We start from the raw sequence: 19359 nt of genomic DNA, 5'->3' as shown, positions 1-19359 counted from the left end.
GGCAGGGGACAGAGCTGGTGACCTGCACAGAGCTCCTGCTCGCTGGGAGCTCCAGCAGAGCCCTGTGGCCACAGCGATGAGAGGAGACACAGGGGCTGTTCCCACATCCATCCCCAGCCCTGGTGCCCATGGAGCTGCCCAGGGCAGGAGGCAGGGAGGGGATGGATCATGCTGCTGCCAGCTGTGCCCAGCACAAACATGCCCAGCTTTCCTCATCAGCTCTGCTCACACATCCTCATCTCTGGGGCTGGGATGGAGAGAAATGGATGAGACTGAACCCACAGGTCTGCAGTGCCCCTCCAGCAGGGCCCTGTGAGGGGGCAGATGGAGCAGGGCCAAGCCCTTCACTCCGAGTGAATCTCCCTTACCAAAGCCCCTTCCCAGCCATTCCATGGGATACACTGCGGGATCTCTGGGGGTCACCAGGGCTCTGTGATTGGAGCAGATGCAGCAAGGCTGAGCCCTTCACTCTGAGCGATTCTCCCGTTCCAGAGCCCCTTCCCAGCCATTCCATGACCCATGCTGAGGGATCTCTGGGGGTCACCCCACAGGTGCCCGCAGCAGGGCTCTGTGAGGGGGAGCAGATGGAGCAGGTCTGAGACCTTCACTCCAAGTGATCCTCCCTTTCCAAAGCTCCTTCCCAGCCATGCCATGGGCCATGCTGGGGGATATCTGTTACCCCACAGGTTCCCTCAGCAGGGCCCTGTGAGGGGGCAGATGGAGCCAGGCCAAGCCCTTCACTCCGAATGAATCTCTAAGGCTCCTTCCCAGCCATTCCATGGGCCACGCTGGGGGATCTCTGGGTGTCACCAGCTCAGCAGGGCTCCATGAGGGGGAGCAGATGGAGCAGAGCCGAGCCCTTCACTCTGAGCGATTCTCCCTTTCCAAAGCCCCTTCCCAGCCGTTCCATGGGCGACACTGCCTGATCTCTGGGGGTCACCAGCTCAGCAGAGCCCCGTGAGGGGGGCAGATCGAGCAGGGCCGACCCCTTCACTCTGAGAGATCCTCCCTTTCCAAAGCTCTATCCCAGCCATTCCATGGGCCATGCTGGGGGATCTCTGGGTGTCACCAGGGCCCTGTGAGGGGGGCAGATGGAGCAGAGCTGAGCCCTTCACTCCGAGTGATTCTCCCTTTCCAGAGCCCCTTCCCAGCCATTCCATGGCCCACACTGGGGGATCTCCGGGGATCACCCCACAGGTGCCCTCAGCAGGGCCCTCCCCACCTGCAGAACCCAAAGCCGAGAGTTTCTGCCCCAGAACGGCTCCGGCTCCCCCGGAGCCCGGCGTGCTCACAGCACCATCTGCTGCCGCCATCCGGGCAGCAGATTTTAAGGCATGAGCTGTTAATTTGGGGATGGTGCATGAATTACACACCATGGTCCCTGCCTTCACGGTTATCCAGAGCTCTCCGTGCTTCCCACCCCATCTCTGAAGTAGCAGCACCTTCCCTGAGCTCCTGAGCTGACCAAACCCCGGGCTGGCTCCAATTCTGACTCCAAATCTGACTCGAAATCTGTCTCCAAATCTCTGATTTAGGAAGCAGAATTCACCCTGAGCCTGGGCCCTGCTGGTTGCAACATCTCCTTCCTCTGGAAACATTTAGTGCAAATAGAGAGGATGAAGAATTTACATTTGGGATTGCCTGGAGACACAAACTCCGAGAGGAAACAAGACTCCGTTTGGAATTTTGCACCTCCTTCTGCAGTCAGCAAACCCCCTGTCAGATCCAGGGCACAGCACTGTGTTGCTGTGCCTGGTGGCTGCTGCAGAACTGCACCAAACACGCCTCCAAAAGAAAATTCCAAATGAATGGAAGTTCCAGGCACTTTCAGAGCTCTCTTTCCTGACAGGAAGCTGATCTGAAACAGATGCACACTGCAATGCAGATCCCATTGTCCACAGCCCAAAGGTGTATCCCAACTCCATATTCCCATGGTGGTGGAAATCTTCAAAAGATGAGATTTCCAAACACTTCTGAGCAATTCTTCCACCACAAAAGGCTTTTGGTTTTGTCTCTGATATACAAGATAAAAAAGTAAAGTTACTCTGAGCCAGGCAGCTGCTGGGCAGGTTTAGTTGGGGTGGCTCATCCTGCCCAGCCCAGAGGTTGTGGCTGTGGGAGGGCAGGGGCTGAGCTGCACAAACAGCAGCAAGTTCTGCCCCTGGGCAGTGCTGGGGATGCAAAAACGGCCAGTCAGCAGATCACAGAATCCCAAAATAGTTTGGTTTTTAAGGAACCTTAAAGCTCATCCAATTCCACCCCCTGCCATGGGCAGGGACACCTTCCACTATCCCTTCCACTATTCCAAGCCCTCTCCAGCCTGGCCTTGGACACTCCCAGGGATGGAAGATGAACATCAGTGCAAGGATGAAGCAGCAGATACAGCCCAGCACTGTTCCTTGGTGAGGGTCCCCCAGCACCCCCAGCCTTGTGCCATCTGCTCACTGAGGCTCTGTGCTAAATGTGCTCATCTGATGTGTCAATGAGAGGAGCAGGAGTTTATATCCCTGGTATTAAACCCTGCTAATTTAGCAAACATTTTGCTGGTTCCTAAGCATTAACCCAGGTGGAGATCAGCCAGCACTGTGCTGCAGCCCATGGGAGGCAGTGGAAGGTAATTTGGCCAAGAGCTGTTTGCTCAGCCTTAAGTGCTTTGTTCTGCTCCATCTCCTCCACCAACACTGAGCAAAGGACACAGGAGCAGTCAGGAGTGCAGCTCAGCCCCTGTGAGCCTGTTTATAGGCACTGGAGTGACCCAGAGCTCACATGGGGAGGGAGATTAATCAGAGGAAGGAAGGCCAGTGCTCTGGAGGAGATTCAGACCCATCATCTCAACTCTCAGACAGCAGTAACTCCAAAACCATCTGTGTCTGCAGAGATATCCACACCCCTGAAGTGTCCAAGGCCAGGTTGGATGGGGTTTGAAGCAAGATGGGAGAGTGGAAGGTGTCCCTGCCATGGCACTGGATGAGTTTAAAGCCTTTTACAACCCAGACCATTCTGGGACTCTGTAACAGATGTGAATTCTACAATAGCATCAAGAGGTTGAACAGTTTAGCAGCTGTTTCTAATCCTTGGTAGGATTTTGGGATGGGATTTTTCACCCTGGGTTGAAGTGAAAATTGGCAACTGTATGATGGGGTGAACAGCTCGGTGTCACTGGAGCAAGCCAGGAGAATTAATTAAAGCCAGGAGAATTAAACCCAGGGCATTAAGAGAAAGAAAATCCAAGCAAGCCTGAGCGGAGTCAAACAGAGGAGCTGCAAATGCCAGATGCCAGCCCAGCCACAAAGGCCAACTGCAGCCACCCAAAGAGCTGGAGCAGATGGGCTGGCAGGGCTGCAGCAGATGGGCTGGTGGAGCTGGGACTGCTCTGGACACAGCCAGGCAGCACCTGGCAAAGAGAAACAACCCCCCCTGAGACCTTGATGTCTCAGGTTTAGCTTTTCTATTTTTCAGACTGTGCTGCTTTAGTGTGTGGGTCTGGGCTTCATATCAGGGCATGCTGAGCTCTCTGCACAGAGTAGGGAGACAATTCCTTCTCTTGCTGGGGACCAAATGATCCAAATCTCAGGCCCAAGAGCACAAACAACGTGGACTGAAGAGAGAAAAACCAGAAGGATGGACTGCATGGGCTGGAGATGTAATTGGACAATTAACTCCAATATGCAAATGGAGCAGAACTGATAAAAGTGAGAGACCCCATGACCATTGTGCATTTTGGGACCATTTTGGTTCATCTTGGGTGCAGCCCTGGCTGGGCTCTTGTGCTGCCCGAGGTGGATCCATTGAGGATCCTTTTAATAAATCCCTGCTATATTCTTTAACTCTGTCCAGCCTCTGTTCTAGCTCAGCCTTCTCAAGGCATCCTCCTCCTCACTGCTGCTCTGGCAGCTCCCAGGAAGCTGAGCAGGGCCCTCACACCCTGGTGCCCACGCAGAGCCACACCAGCTGTGCTGCCAAGGTTTGGGCTGAAAGTGCAACAGTTCAGGTGCAAACCACCTGTGGTGAGTTTTGCCTGGGTCCTGGGTCTGCAGAGAGACAGGAGCAGCTGTTGGTTGGTGTAAAGTTGTTTATTGCATGAATACATCAGTCTCGAAGACAAGCAGTTCATATTATTAAAGTCTGTAGTAAAAAAATTAAAAATTTTCTGCCATAGAGTCCTGATGTTCTGAGCAGAAGCACGAGAAGCTACTATCACCTTTTTTTTTTTTTTGCACCCCAATACAGGGGAATTTTATTCATAAATCATCTAATCAGCTAAAATCGCTATTCTAAAACATTCTTCCTGCACCTATCTGAGCTTAATTCCAATGTGAGAAAGCAGTGTCAGTTCCTCCCCAAAATCTACACAAATAGTTCTGTCTGTTCATGCAAATAGTTCTATCTGTTCATGCAGATGGTTCTGTCTGTTCTATCTAGAAATGCAAGCAATGTCCTGCTATGTTTTGGTTATGTCTGGAGCTAAGTTAATTTTGTGAAAGGTGACATTACTGAGCTTTAGGGCTTTTACAGCTACCACAGTCTCTTCAGGCACTTGAGATATATTTCTACTTACTTAAAACTATAACTTACACTCCTACTTCATGTCTGTGTGGCTTGATGTATTTCAGTTTCTCTGAAGGCTCCAATTCATTCCTTTCTCTCTCGGAAGGTTTTTATTTCATGCATCCCAGCACAGCTGTTCCCCGGGCAGGGAGCAGAGCCCAGCAGGGCAGCAGTGAGCGCAGGTGTGCTTTGTTCCAGCAGGAACAGAAGCTCCAGCGCAGCTCACTGAACCTTTGCCTGGAGCACAGCTCTCACCGAGGAGCCTCTGTGACACTCAGGCACCCAAAGAATAAACACAGAGCGGGAGAAAAACTGGAGTTTGTTATGAGCCTGGAGGGAGCTATGGGTACCTAACAGAGCTGCCTGGATCAGAGCCTTCGGCTGGGTTTTGGAAGTTCAGACACACCCCAGGCTGGGAGGCATTCCAGGGTACCAGAGCTCTCCCTCACTGGCTGCAGAAAAATTATTCCAAGGGAAATTTAGCTGAGGTGTGTGGAAAATGACCAGATAATACTGGCTTTCACATTTATGTATTCGATTTTGCATGTTGTTAGTGATTATAAATATTTAGAAATAGTACCAGTATAATATAATGTAATGGAAAATCAATATAATATAATATAATATAATATAATATAATATAATATAATATAATATAATATAATATAATATAATATAATATAATATAATATAATATAATATAATATAATAATATAATATAATATAATATGCATTGTGTTGCTCCATAGAAATAATAGTGTAATGAATATAATATCTATGTATTGCTTATGGAAATAATGGTATGATGAGTGTATTTTATAGACCTTAGCAAAATATAAGATGAAAAAAAAAAGGCTTTTGTGTAACTAAAAACAGTGTAAGGCCATCCACTGACCAACCTGTCCAAGTGATAACTGTGACACAGAGCAGAGTACTGGAGGACTTAGAGAGAATTAGAGAATACCATGTTAAATTTAAGGAGGACACGCTAAAATCTTATCAGAGGATGTGAAACAGCAGGATGGAGACACAAGAAATAAAATATATTGACCTGACACCCAGGATGTCATGCAGTGTGAAGAAGTCAAACAAAGGCGTTCCCAAAATATCAGAAAGTTCACAAGAATCTTTGAATAATGCATGAAACACATGAATCTGCATGTGATGGTACACAGATAACACTGTCTGTATGCACACGTGTGTTCTTTGGCTGTTGGAAATGGGTTTGTAGAAAAATTTTTGAAACTTGTTTCCAGTTCCATTTCTCTCTCAGCAATGTCTGTCTCATTCCGTGGCATTTCTAAGTCAGCATTTCTTATCTCACTGTTTGCATACAGATGCACACTGTGTGAGCCTTCTGCCAGGTTTGGAGAATTTTCTACAAATCCATTTCCCACATTTTCCCCTCTCTTTTGAACAGAAAAAAAACCTTCTTTGATGCTTTAGAAGACTAAAAATAGAATTAAAGTTTTTAAAACACCTCCCAGTTGCCCCAACTATGGCTCGGAAAAAGCCATAATCCAACACTGGAATTTTGTCTCTTATTTTATCCATTTTTAAACTTTACAATAATTCTTTATCCTGTTTTTCACAGGTGCAAACTCAGTCCCCTTCCTCCTGGCAGGTCAGTGCTCAGCTCCAGGAGCTGCAACCATTCCTGGCTCCTGTCAGAGCAGTCCCTGCTCCAGCTGCTGAGCTGGGCTGGGCTGGGCTGAGCTGGGCTGGGCTGGGCTGGGCAGAGCTGGGCTGAGCTGGGCTGGGCTGGGCTGGGCTGGGCTGGGCTGGGCTGGGCTGGGCTGGGCTGGGCTGGGCTGAGCTGGGCTGGGCTGGGCAGAACTGGGCTGGGCTGGGCAGAGCTGGGCTGAGCTGGGCTGGGCTGGGCTGGGCTGGGCTGGGCTGGGCTGGGCAGAACTGGGCTGGGCTGGGCAGAGCTGGGCTGAGCTGGGCTGGGCTGGGCTGGGCTGAGCTGGGCTGGGCTGGGCTGGGCTGGGCTGGGCAGAACTGGGCTGGGCTGGGCAGAGCTGGGCTGAGCTGGGCTGGGCTGGGCTGGGCTGGGCTGGGCTGGGCTGGGCTGAGCTGGGCTGACCTGAGCTGGGCTGGGCTGGGCTGACCTGAGCTGGGCTGGGCTGGGCTGGGCTGGGCTGGGCTGGGCTGGGCTGGGCTGAGCTGGGCTGGGCTGGGCTGGGCTGAGCTGGGCTGGGCTGGGCTGAGCTGGGCTGGGCTGGGCTGGGCTGGGCTGGGCTGGGCTGGGCTGGGCTGGGCTGGGCTGAGCTGGGCTGGGCTGGGCTGGGCTGGGCTGGGCTGAGCTGGGCTGGGCTGGGCTGGGCTGGGCTGGGCTGGGCTGGGCTGAGCTGGGCTGGGCTGGGCTGGGCTGGGCAGGGCTGGGCTGAGCTGGGCTGGGCTGGGCTGGGCTGGGCTGGGCTGGGCTGAGCTGAGCTGGGCTGGGCTGAGCTGGGCTGAGCTGAGCTGAGCTGAGCTGGGCTGGGCTGGGCTGGGCTGGGCTGGGCTGAGCTGAGCTGAGCTGAGCTGGGCTGGGCTGGGCTGGGCTGGGCTGGGCTGGGCTGGGCTGGGCTGGGCTGGGCAGAACTGGGCTGGGCTGGGCAGAGCTGGGCTGAGCTGGGCTGGGCTGGGCTGGGCTGGGCTGGGCTGGGCTGGGCAGAACTGGGCTGGGCTGGGCAGAGCTGGGCTGAGCTGGGCTGGGCTGGGCTGGGCTGAGCTGGGCTGGGCTGGGCTGGGCTGGGCTGGGCAGAACTGGGCTGGGCTGGGCAGAGCTGGGCTGAGCTGGGCTGGGCTGGGCTGGGCTGGGCTGGGCTGGGCTGGGCTGGGCTGGGCTGAGCTGGGCTGACCTGAGCTGGGCTGGGCTGGGCTGACCTGAGCTGGGCTGGGCTGGGCTGGGCTGGGCTGGGCTGGGCTGGGCTGAGCTGGGCTGGGCTGGGCTGGGCTGAGCTGGGCTGGGCTGGGCTGAGCTGGGCTGGGCTGGGCTGGGCTGGGCTGGGCTGGGCTGGGCTGGGCTGGGCTGAGCTGGGCTGGGCTGGGCTGGGCTGGGCTGGGCAGAACTGGGCTGGGCTGGGCAGAGCTGGGCTGAGCTGGGCTGGGCTGGGCTGGGCTGGGCTGGGCTGGGCTGGGCTGGGCTGAGCTGGGCTGACCTGAGCTGGGCTGGGCTGGGCTGACCTGAGCTGGGCTGGGCTGGGCTGGGCTGGGCTGGGCTGGGCTGGGCTGAGCTGGGCTGGGCTGGGCTGGGCTGAGCTGGGCTGGGCTGGGCTGAGCTGGGCTGGGCTGGGCTGGGCTGGGCTGGGCTGGGCTGGGCTGGGCTGGGCTGAGCTGGGCTGGGCTGGGCTGGGCTGGGCTGGGCTGAGCTGGGCTGGGCTGGGCTGGGCTGGGCTGGGCTGGGCTGGGCTGAGCTGGGCTGGGCTGGGCTGGGCTGGGCAGGGCTGGGCTGAGCTGGGCTGGGCTGGGCTGGGCTGGGCTGGGCTGGGCTGAGCTGAGCTGGGCTGGGCTGAGCTGGGCTGAGCTGAGCTGAGCTGAGCTGGGCTGGGCTGGGCTGGGCTGGGCTGGGCTGAGCTGAGCTGAGCTGAGCTGGGCTGGGCTGGGCTGGGCTGGGCTGGGCAGAGCTGGGCTGGGCTGAGCTGGGCTGGGCTGGGCTGAGCTGGGCTGGGCAGAGCTGGGCTGGGCTGAGCTGGGCTGGGCTGAGCTGGGCAGAGCTGGGCTCAGCCCAAGACCTGCAAAGCTCAGTTCTACCTCTGGTTCTGAGCAGGGAAGTCAGGACACGGCTCCAGCAGCACCATCCACACAAAAATTGGGATTTTACAGCAGTGGGAGCAGCTCAAAGCACATCCACCAGCTCCAGGTGAGGGAACACAGCAGAATTCCAGGTGTGCAGATTTTTCACTGCATGCAAAAGGTCCAGAGACCTCCCAACCCTTGTGTCCCATGCCCAGCTGTAGATAAATGTGACAAATCATTTTTTGCAGGCTCATCTGGGCTCCTGCAGCCCGAATTTCACCCTATTTCCACACTGCAGGTGTGGTCAGGAAAGTCTTGTGCCAGGTGTGGCTCCGTATCTGATGATGGGCAAGAAAGAAGCACAAATTGAAAGAATGATTTTTCTAATTTAATAGAAATAAGCAACCAAAATGGGTTCCAAACAATGCTTTAAACTGAGCTAATACAACTTCTACAGCACATTCCAGAGCACTTAACAAGAAATATTTACAGGCAGCTAAAATATTAAATAACTAGGGAAAGAAAAAATTGATTTTAATTACACACCAGCAAAAAAACACAGGAACAGAACAATTTGAAACAATAACTTTAAAAAAAAAAGTTAAATAGGATGATTCAGATAATACAATATCACAGAAACAGCACTTGGGGTTTTTTTAAGAATCATATTAAAAGATGAGGCAAGTTTATTATGTGCAAAATGAGCCAGCTCCAGTACTGGAAGCAGGAAATAATTGAAGAATCAAAGAATGCCATGATTTAACCCTTCCAGGAGAATGTTTACATGTCAAACAAGCTTTGCACTGCACAAATCTGTATAGGATTATTTACATGTGTCCTGGTGTTCTGAGCCTAAAAATCCCCCAGTGCAGGTGTGCCAGGGGAGCTCGCTCCAGACTGAATCCTGCCACAGTCCAGCTTACAAAATATTCCAGTACCTCTCTTAAAGAAATTCTAAAGCCAGCAGCCTCCAGCTGTGATTTCACCCAACAGAAAAGGCCCAAACTGCATTTCGTACATTTCTTAGTCCACTTAAAACAAAGATTCCCAAATGAACTGCAATTTTGGAAAGCTCTTTCAATCCTGATGCATCAGAAAGCAGAGAAAAAAGGATCCCCATAAGCCAAGTGGAAGTAGATGGAAGAGTTACTGCACACACACTTTGAGAAGACAAAATAAATCATCATACCCAAAGACACAATCCATACGTGCCATCTGTGTAAACTGTGGCATTTACATTTTTATTTTAAAAAAGTACCTCCATTATTTGCTCAAACAGCTACTTCTTAAAAAAATATGGAACTTTCCCCAATTTTTTAAAATAAAATGCCACACTCTATATTGTCAGGAGCTGCTGCAGACTTTGTTTTTAAAAGCTAGGCTTTGTGATTTGCATACAAACTTCCCTATAAAATCCTTATCCTAAGGAAAGGATTCCTGTCATGCTGACAGGCAAATGACAAAGCAGTTTTATTGCTTTTTGCTGAGGAAGAGAGTGAGAAAAACAAGGAAAAGCCAACTGGGAAAAGCCAATTCCCAGTACAGCACACAAACAGATTCAAAATACTGTTGCAATAACCTAAACTTTTCCAGGTCAGCCAAAACCAGGCGATAAACCAGAAATTTGGGCTCATTTTAGGGACTTTTCCAGTCACTCGAAATGTTTGATCCAGCATAAAGAGTGTCACAGTGACACCCCACAGAGGAACAACATCTCCACACTTAACTGAGCATTTCTGTTTGCAGAAGTTGGGGAAATCCCCTTTTTTTGGACAATAGCTCTGCCTCATTGTGCTCTAGGCCACTTAATTCCAGGGCACAGCTAAATAAAAGCCCTGAGCCCGTTTAGCTGCTGAATTCCCTCTCACCACCAGGAATCCATGGCAGGACAGCTGCTCACACTGGGCACTTGGCACTCTCATTTCAAATTGCTTTTTCCTTCTTTGGATTAACCTAAAACTTGAGGGACAACAAAAATTCTCAGCCAAAATGGAGACACAAAAGACACAAATTTTTGGGAGTATTTTAAATGAGGGCAGAGTTGCACCAAGTGCCAGATTCCTCCTGCCACCCCAATTTTACAGATTTCCTGATGTAAACTGAGCTCTGATTCGCCAGGTAAAGCCACTGACAAATTGCACACCCAGCAGCTGGCACGGAAAAGATGCCCAGAAAATGAATGTGCCTCATTAATACAAACCCAGTAACGAGTTACACCAAAAATTGTTTCCACTGAGCAAACCCTTCCCAGCTCTGTGATGAACACCCAGTCCACAGGATCAGGGAAGGGATTAGCAGAGCTTATCTACCCTTTCAAATCATTTCAAACAGAACTTTGCTGCTTTCAAAACAATCACTGAACTGCTGCTTTGGGAGATCAAAAATGAAAGGGGAAGAAGAAGAGAATGTTTTGTTTCCTTGTATAAAGGAAACACTTGAGATTTCTTGCACACATTCAAAATTCCACATAATCCTACTGAGCCCTGGGGATGGATGGGAGGAGCAGCTCTGGAGGGGCACTGGGGTCTGTGCAGGGGAAGAACTCGGGCTCAGCAAGGTCCAGCTCAGCTGCACTCCTGCTGTGCACAAGATGCTGAGCATGAGCTGGCCAAGTTCTCCACCTGGAGTGAAGTGTTGGAGAGGCCACCTCAAAGAAAAGGCTGTCCCAAAACACTGGGAACTGCTCTGGGGTCTGGCTGGGGAGCAGAGGGTCCTGGTCCTGCAGCAGCTGTGGGGCACGAGCCTCCCTGGAGGGTTTGGGGTGAGTCCTTCCCACTGTGCTCCATCTGAGATCCCCTGAACTCTGCTGGAGCCCCTGAGCTCCATCTGGGACCCCCTGGGATCTCCTGAGCCCCACCTGGGATCCCCCATGCCCATCCCACGCTCTGGCTCATCCCCAGGGTCTCTGCAGGATCCCATCCCCAGCTGCTGCCCAGGGAAGAGCTCAAAAGGTGAGGCCTGAAGGTACCAGAAGTGCCACAAAAACAGGAGCCCCGAGTGAAGAGAGTTCACAGAATCTTATTTTCATGATAATTTTAATAATATTCCTTTTGCAAAATGAAGCTGAGAAACTAGAAATGCATAAATAGGCAATACACAGAGCCATGAAATGATCCCTTGTCACTACCAGTGTCCTATTCACACATCAGCTTTTCCACAGGCAAAGTTGTCACTCTTTGTCAATTTAATATGTTGAAGTGGAATTCCTTTTCCTTTCACATACAAACTGGTAAAAAATAAACTTAAAACAGCACTGTTAATGTCTAAGAAATCTTAAAAAAAACAACCAGTTTGAGTTTGAAGTGTAACATTTGAGTGAAGAAGTGAGCTGGAAGTTAAAAACATTGTCAGTCCCCTCATTTATTGCAAGAGGGAGAATCCCAAGGTACACAGACCTGGTTCTTATAAAAGAAACCAGTGATTTGCATAAAAACTGCTGAGAGCATTTCTCTATTTGATATTGTGCTAAAACATTTCTCTTTACCACGATGGTAAAGCATGTACAATGTCACAGGAACCGTTGTGCTGAGCACACCAAACCCCCAGGGATCTCCCACAGAATTGCTGGATCCACACAAACGACGGCAAACTCAGGGTCTGCCATCTCGAGCTCATTGCTTACATGAATTCTTCAACTTCCTTTAACAAGATCAACATGAAGGCCAGAAATTGCATTTATTTCTAGTACCGACTCGTGTCAGTAAAGAAAACAACTCCCGGAGCTGTAACTCCTTGTGATTCCATGATTTCCTACCAGGAATGCTGGGATGGAGGCAGTGCAAGGGAAGGCACTGCAGAGGTGCCCCAAGGGTTACTGAGGGAACTGGGAAATTGTTCTGTTCTCACTCTTTGACCAAAAACCACTCAAGGCCAAACCCTGTGCAAGTGTTTTGTTCAGTGGATGGATAGGCAACCCAAACTCAGACTGATTCCAATCTTCCTGCACATTTCCCTCACAAGCTGCTTCTGAAGAAAGTTCTGAGAAGTACTCTAAGAAAAATAAGACGGAACCTCAAAATGAATGCAATGTTAGAAATAGCATATATTACAAATCTTTTCTTGATAGGAACAATCAATAAGAATACATATTAGCTTAAAAACAGTTCAGCAAATGTTGCTGACCTGCAAGAAATCTCAATTCATTATTTACAAATAAGACAAAGTGAATACAGGAAATTTTACACATTTGGTAGTTAATAGGTTATTGTTTGCCGAGTGGTCTTATTAGAAACTGATATTTAGGAAGACTGGAAAAACACCCCAACCAGTTATTACCTCTTCAGTCTACATTTTAAGTACAGAAAAGTAGAGAATGAATACTGGAGAGAACATTCTGCCTCGTCAGGGGGTCAGGGACAGATGACAACGCTGAGACTTCTGCCATGGATGCCATTAAAATGTTCTGGGCACAGGAGTTTAATAAATACACCTTGTCCTACTGAAAGGGATTGGAGCCACCAGCTTAGCCTTTCATCTGCCTCCCATTCCTGCACTCGCCCATTCAGAACAGTTTAATGATTTTTCTTTCTTCTTCCTTTTGCTATACATGAAATGGAGTAAAGAAAGCAAAATGTCAACGGTTGGATGGACACAGAAGATCAAGTTATTCACAGTCCTGCTTCAATGAGATGATCAAAGCAACGACCAACACACACTTGAGTGGACACAGAGGGGGTTTCAGGAGCTCTGCTCACAGTTTACACTGCAGTGTAAAGCAGGACACAGTCACTGGGTGGGTCCAGTCCTGCAGGTGGTGTCACTACAGTCTGATCTGTACATGGAACATCTCCTATCAAATCTGCTTCTCTTCAACATTCCTCCACCTCTGTCTGTGAGACCAGCAGGAGTGTGTCCCCTCCATCAGGAAAAGAAAGAATATAGCAAGTAATCAAGGAAAAAAAAAATACAAACCACCAAAAATTTACAATACAGGTTTTTTCCCCTTTTGATGCGAATGTTTTTCTGTACAAGTGTTTTGTTATCTAATACTGTTTAAAAAGCTATCAGCTTCTGCAAGATGGCCACTGTAGGCATGATAATATTCCAGGAACACTTAAATAACAGTTTTTACAATAAATTTTAGGTCCATATCATTAGATTACTTTATATGCACTGGTCTCTCATCTGATTTTAGGCGTTTTCTACGTGGTTGTATAAAATCTTCATCGGAGTCCTCAGTTATTTCACCATCATCCTCTTCCTGCTCAAATTCAGGCAAAGGCTGGAAGGTCCTGTCTGAGTAGATCTCTGTAAGTTTATCTTCAAAGTACAATGCAACTGCCTTCCCTGCCTGTGCTACTTCTGAATCAGCCTGTGGATGAAAGAAGACAGGAATATTCACCTGTTGGAAATGCACATCCCTTCACCAAGTGTGCATGGTCTGAAACGCTTACCTTCAAATTAATCTCTTGTGTTTCTGCATAAACTTGAACAACTTTCATCATCTAAAAAGGATACCAGAGTCAAAAAAAATGAAATTATAATCCTTTCTAAAGTTACGAGATCGCACAGGATTGGATGACTAAAGTCAGCCATAACAACAACACAGTTTGTTATGGTTTGTTAGCTTTAGTTCCCAAACTTAGGCAGCAGGTTTAAAACAGTCTTAGGTGGTAAATAAACCTTCAACAGAACACACAACTTTTGTACAAGCGGCTCCCAGCCATTTCCTACTCACGACTGCTTTCCTCACAATCAACTGGAGTTGCCTGGACATGCTTGTGGGAAATTCTCCTTTGGAGGGAGGAGCTCCAGGAGATTTCCTGGGGATTACCCCACTGGGATTTCTGCTTTGGAAAAGCATTTGGCTTAGAGGCACTCGACATGATGCTGCTGTGAGAGGTCAGAGTGACTCAACTTTTGCCATGAGCCAGGCAAGCTGAAACACTTTTTTATTTTTTTCCTTTTAAAAAAGTATGAAAAAAATCACCACATCCCTCAGTCCTTCCTCCCTTGTTGTACTCTGGTCTCTAAGAGCTGCAGCATGTTTTCCTCTAGAGTGGATGCTTCATTAATTCCCCTGATTGAGAAGTTCACATAATTAAATTACCTCATGAACCTTCCCTAATGCAGGGACATAAAGGAGTCAGGGCTGTCAAAATCCCAAATGCTTGTGAGCAGTTCCAGCATCACATCATTGACCCAGATTTTTTCCTAGGGAGGTTTTAATTGCAGCTTTATGCAGTTCCTTCAGTTTCCTTCTGCACAGGGCCAGAAATGCAGCCCAAACATTGCAAATCCAGGTTACATTTTGCAGAGAAATAAGAAATATTGGCTGCTTTCTGCATTTTAAGGTCAGAAGAAAGCCATTCCCTGTGATGTCTTTTGTCATTCTTACTTTAAGGCATCTCAAAGATTAGGAACCCCCTTAGCTCCCACTCAGTTTCAGCACAATATCACCTTTTTTTCAGGATATTCAGATTATTTTTTACATTGCTCAACCCGCAGTAACATCCAGGTCATTTATCTCCCCAAGTCACTTTTCAGGTGTAAGGGATATTTCATTATCAGATGGGATCATTGCAAAATTAGTAACAAATATGACCCCATACCCAAGTTATCCACTGAAAACTGATTTCCATGAGAGCCCAACTACCAAGGGGCTCAAGCAGGAAGGTTAATGAAAGCCATAATGGCCACAAAGCTTTGTTGGATTCATTTGTGTGAGGTACTAAAACCAGAATAACTTCAGAAAGGCAGATTTCTCCTCAGTAGAGGAAGCTTCTCAACAGATTCTACCAAGTTCCAAGAGTGCAAACCAATTACCTGGGCAGCTTGGGACACTTTTAAGGACTCTTTGGTTGTCTTTAGGGCACTCCCTAGGCACTTCTACAATCAATGTGATGCACAGTAACCAGGTCACCCTTCTCCTCAGTCACAGATACCACTGAATGCATTTTAATATGTCCTAATTTAACTAAAAATGAGAAGTTATCCTGCAATTGCCTTGAGTTTTGTTTGGTTTTTAAGAGTCTGATTCAGCATCTGCTCCAAAAGCAGAAGTTACAGCTGGAAGCAGAGCTGTTCAGGGGAGAAGCTGCACAACCAGGTTGAAATAAATCTTCATTTAAAGACACATGGAGCTCAGATTGGAAGTTAACATACTTCATTAAACCTTTCACAGTTCTTGAAGATCAACCGGACGTCGGCCACGAAGTCCTCGGGGGTCTGGTAGTGTTGGGAATGTTTCTTCTGCAGTTTCTTCTTCACCGTGGATAAATCCATTGGTTTCTTTATGATTTTATAGTAGTTTGGTATCTGTAAAAAACCAACAGTGATTTAGCACTGAATGGCTACAGAGTTGACAGCTGAATTTCCACACTGAAGGTATAATTCCCTTATCTCATTTCAGGCACATTGAACAAAGCAGAACCATTTCCTTTCCCCAAACTGAACTTTTTTAAGTTGTTTATAAGAGTATGGAGTGACAGGACAAGGGGCATTGGTTTTAAATTGAAGTGGGGTAGATTTAGATTGGATATTGGAGAGAAATCCTTCTCTGTGAGGGTGGCAGGCCCTGGGACAGGATGCCCAGAGCAGCTGGGGCTGCCCCTGGATCCCTGGCAGTGCCCCAGGCCAGGCTGGACAGGGCTTGGAGCAGCCTGGGACAGTGGAAGGTGTCCCTGCCCCTGGCAGGGGTGGCACTGGATGGGCTTTAAGATCCCTTCCAACCCAAACCAGTCTGGGATTCTTTCTAACCTTCAGTGTCTCCCACAGCACAACAAAGCTTTTCATTACAGTTACTTCTTTTACAGCTGAAAACACAAGAGTCAAAGCACTTTATTCCCTCCTCTCATTCACAAGTTTGTCCAAAACAGCAACAAAAAGCCCTCCTAAAGCATTTTGAGTTTCATGGATAGCCTAAGACATCTAGTTCCAACTCAGTAACTGCTAATTGGAAGTATTTTTAAATATCTGGTTTTGAGACTGGGAGTGAAGCATCTGCCTGGAGCAGCTCCAGAATCAGCTGCTCTCCCTCTCAGACCCAAGAAATGCTGGATGACTGCCAGAACTTTTAGACTGATCCTGGTGAAAGCAGCCAGCTCCTTCCCAAATTCAGCTCCAGGGCTGTTACAGCACACAGAAATCCCCAGGTGTTTTTCAGGAGACTCTTTTTCTCTTTTTCAGGAGACTCACCGAGGCTGGGACTGGCTCTTGGAACTCAATGCTCAGCTCGTGGCAGTACAGGTAAAGCAGGAGGCGTTCACATTTCTTAGAAAGAAACAAACAGGGGCAGGTTAATATTCTTAATTTATCCCTAGCCCAGAAATTCATACATCCATACTTTAAACAGGCTTCTAATTTAACAGCATAGTACTAGAAAATTGAAATGCAACCCCCCCAAACTTAATTTAAAAAGTTCTTAGGAGGGCAGAGTTGAGAGGCAGAACCCCATTTACTGTTCACAAATTTCCTCTTTTTTTCTCCCTCCTAACCAAAAGCCTCGAGCTGAAGTCAAGCATGATGAGACATGCTAACATAATGCAAATTAAAAAATAAAATAACAACAACCACCACGTTTACTGCTTTTGTCCAACACAACCACATGTAACAGGAAAGGACTGAGCTGCAGACTTTTCCCCACAAGACAAAATTGAACAATCTGAAAGCAGAGCCAGAATGTTTCTATAAAATTCCTGTTGAAATATTTTTCCCAACTTGCTTATAATTCCTTTAGAGGATTTTGATTTGATAATACTCCTAACACTACACAGAGGCTGACTGATAAAGCTAAAAATAATTCTGACTGTCAAGGTCATTAAAATTCCCCACGAATGCACCTGAACACTCCCAGCACCTCTCACAGAATGCACTTCAACACACCAAGCTCAGAAATATTTTATGAATGCTAAATGCAAAGGACTTTTAATCAAGTGCATGTTAAATGATGCATTTAAATACAGAATTTGTGTTCATGCTGAATTTTAGCTCCTCAGTGATTACAGTCCCAAGGCACTGAGGCACTCCCACAGTCAGAGATGTGGCCACAGCAGGAAAAATCTCATTTGGGTTGCTTTGCAAAGCCATAACTACATTTAATTTGCTTCAGCCAAAGCAAACCCCTCTCCAGTCAGTGGGGGGAGCTGATGTGGGAAAGCATTTTCCTGGGAAGCAGATTCCTGCAGGTCTGACACCCACCCTTTGGTCCACGGGACTCAGGCCTTGTGCTGTCTTGCCCTTCTTGCTGTGCTGGGAATTGTCACAATCATATTCCACTTCAGGCTTGCTCAGGTCTCTGCAGAATGTACATATCCACTCTCCACTAAAGGGAAAAACACAATTATTCCAGACATGCAGGGATAAATTCTCATCAGTGATGACTACAAACAGTTTTTACTCACTCTTAAAGATTCACATTCTACTGCAGTAAAGACTTGGATACCCAAAGCTAAGAATTGATCCTTAATGCTCACAAGAATTCTGCCTGTCAAGGCCATTTTTCCTGCCCTCATATGAAGCTTTAATACTTTATAAAGTATTAACTTTATAGTACACCCTTCTCACCTCGCCTTAAAATGAACTTTACACAACAGAATCACATTGTGAGACTTGACACAAACAGATAAACAGAACAGGATTCTGTTACCAGATAAACACTGATCAGCTGCACACCAACAACTCAGGCAAGGCCTGATGACATTTTTGTAGTATAAGAACATGACACTTTTGTAGTATAACAATATGATACTTTTGCAGTATAAGAATATGATATTTTTGTAATATTAGAATATTATATTTTTGTAGTACATTATATTTTAGTAGTATAAGAATATAACTTTTATAGTATAAGAATATGATATTTTGTAATACCTAGAATATTGTATTTTGGTAGTATTGGAATATTATATTTTGGTAGTATTGGAATATTATATTTTTGTAGTATAAGAATATGATATTTTTGCAGTATAAGAATGTGACATTTTTGTAGTATTAGAATATTATATTTTTGTTGTATATGATGTTTTTGCAGTATAAGAATATTACTTTTTTTAGTATTAGAATATTATATTTTTGTAGTATATTATATTTTTGCAGTATAAGAACATGACACTTTTGTAGTATTAGAATATGACATTTTTATAGTATAAGGATATGAGTTTTTGTAGTATTAGAATATGATTTTTTTTAGTATTAGAGTATGACATTTTTATAATATTAGAATATGACATTTTGTAGTACAAGAAACCAGCTGATTCACAGCCAGACCAAGCTGATTTTGGAGGAAACACCACTCTGGGCTCCGTGCACCCCCCCAGCCCACCCGGCGACGCTGCTGCGGGTACCTGGGGAAGCTGAGCAGCGTGGGGACGTGGCAGGTGAGGTGGAACACCTTGGGGCACTTCTCACAGCACAGCAGGTCCCCCCCGTTCTGGCACACGGCGCACCAGTCCTCGTTGGGGTCGTCGTCCTTGTTGCTGCCCTCTCCTGCCCCCCGCGCCGAGCGGTGCACGAGGCTGCGCACCGGCGACTTGCCGTTCACCAGGCTGTGCCCAGGCTGCTTGCAGCTCTCGCTCAGGTCTGCTGGCTCTGTCTTCACGTGGTTTTCCAGGCTTCCCAAAGCTTCCAGTTCGCTCTCCAGGTGGAGGTTGGTGGATAGTGGGGGTGTCAAGCTGCTCTCGGGGCTGCTGAGCTGCAATGGAAGCGGCAAATGGAAAATCAGAGTTGGTTTTGCAGCAGGATCTTTCTTCAAAATCCTCCCATCATTCAAAGGTTACCATGCTCACATCCCAAAAACCACGAGAAACCATGAGGAAGACCTGAGCTGCAAACAGTATTGAAAACTGCTTTTTCACATGTCCTTTCTTTGTAGAACACTCTCATTTCTTCTGATATATAACAAGAGAAATGATATAACAAACCAAACACACTAAGTCATTAAAAGCTGTTAATGACAACTTGATTGTCATTAGGGAAAATCCTCAACTCCACCACCCTGCTGCCTGTACACAATCCTGTTCAATCAAGCACAGCTGGGAAACAATGAAAAATATTAATTTGCTAATTATTTGATTTACACTTTGGTGTAGGAACTTTTGACTGACTGGAGGTTTTCTGAATACAATTACCTACGTGGGAATGTCTACTCTC

The 19359-nt window shown here is 47.6% G+C and overlaps 1 protein-coding gene and 1 long non-coding RNA gene across 2 annotated transcripts in view; one reads left to right on the top strand and one right to left on the bottom strand.

Annotated features, from left to right (window-relative positions):
* The first annotated feature begins 8255 nt into the window (after positions 1 to 8255).
* Positions 8256 to 9440, top strand: LOC135285967 (uncharacterized). The gene is made up of 2 exons (XR_010350565.1): positions 8256 to 8420; positions 8520 to 9440. It is a non-coding gene; the product is annotated as an uncharacterized LOC135285967 (long non-coding RNA).
* Positions 9441 to 11289: 1849 nt separating this feature from the next.
* TRIM33 (tripartite motif containing 33) overlaps positions 11290 to 19359 on the bottom strand; it is a 41951-nt gene continuing 33881 nt past the window's right edge. Inside the window, exons 15-20 of the mRNA XM_064398779.1 lie at positions 18555 to 18901; positions 17410 to 17533; positions 16408 to 16482; positions 15376 to 15528; positions 13665 to 13715; positions 11290 to 13582 (exon numbers count right to left, since the gene is read on the bottom strand). Of these exons, the coding sequence (XP_064254849.1) occupies positions 13370 to 13582; positions 13665 to 13715; positions 15376 to 15528; positions 16408 to 16482; positions 17410 to 17533; positions 18555 to 18901 (963 nt within the window). The 3' untranslated portion in view covers positions 11290 to 13369. The remainder of the gene's footprint in view (positions 13583 to 13664; positions 13716 to 15375; positions 15529 to 16407; positions 16483 to 17409; positions 17534 to 18554; positions 18902 to 19359) is intronic.

Source organism: Passer domesticus, chromosome 25 (assembly GCF_036417665.1).
Source record: "Passer domesticus isolate bPasDom1 chromosome 25, bPasDom1.hap1, whole genome shotgun sequence".
Classification (NCBI taxonomy): domain Eukaryota; kingdom Metazoa; phylum Chordata; class Aves; order Passeriformes; family Passeridae; genus Passer; species Passer domesticus.
This window is presented reverse-complemented; position numbering and strand designations above follow the sequence as displayed.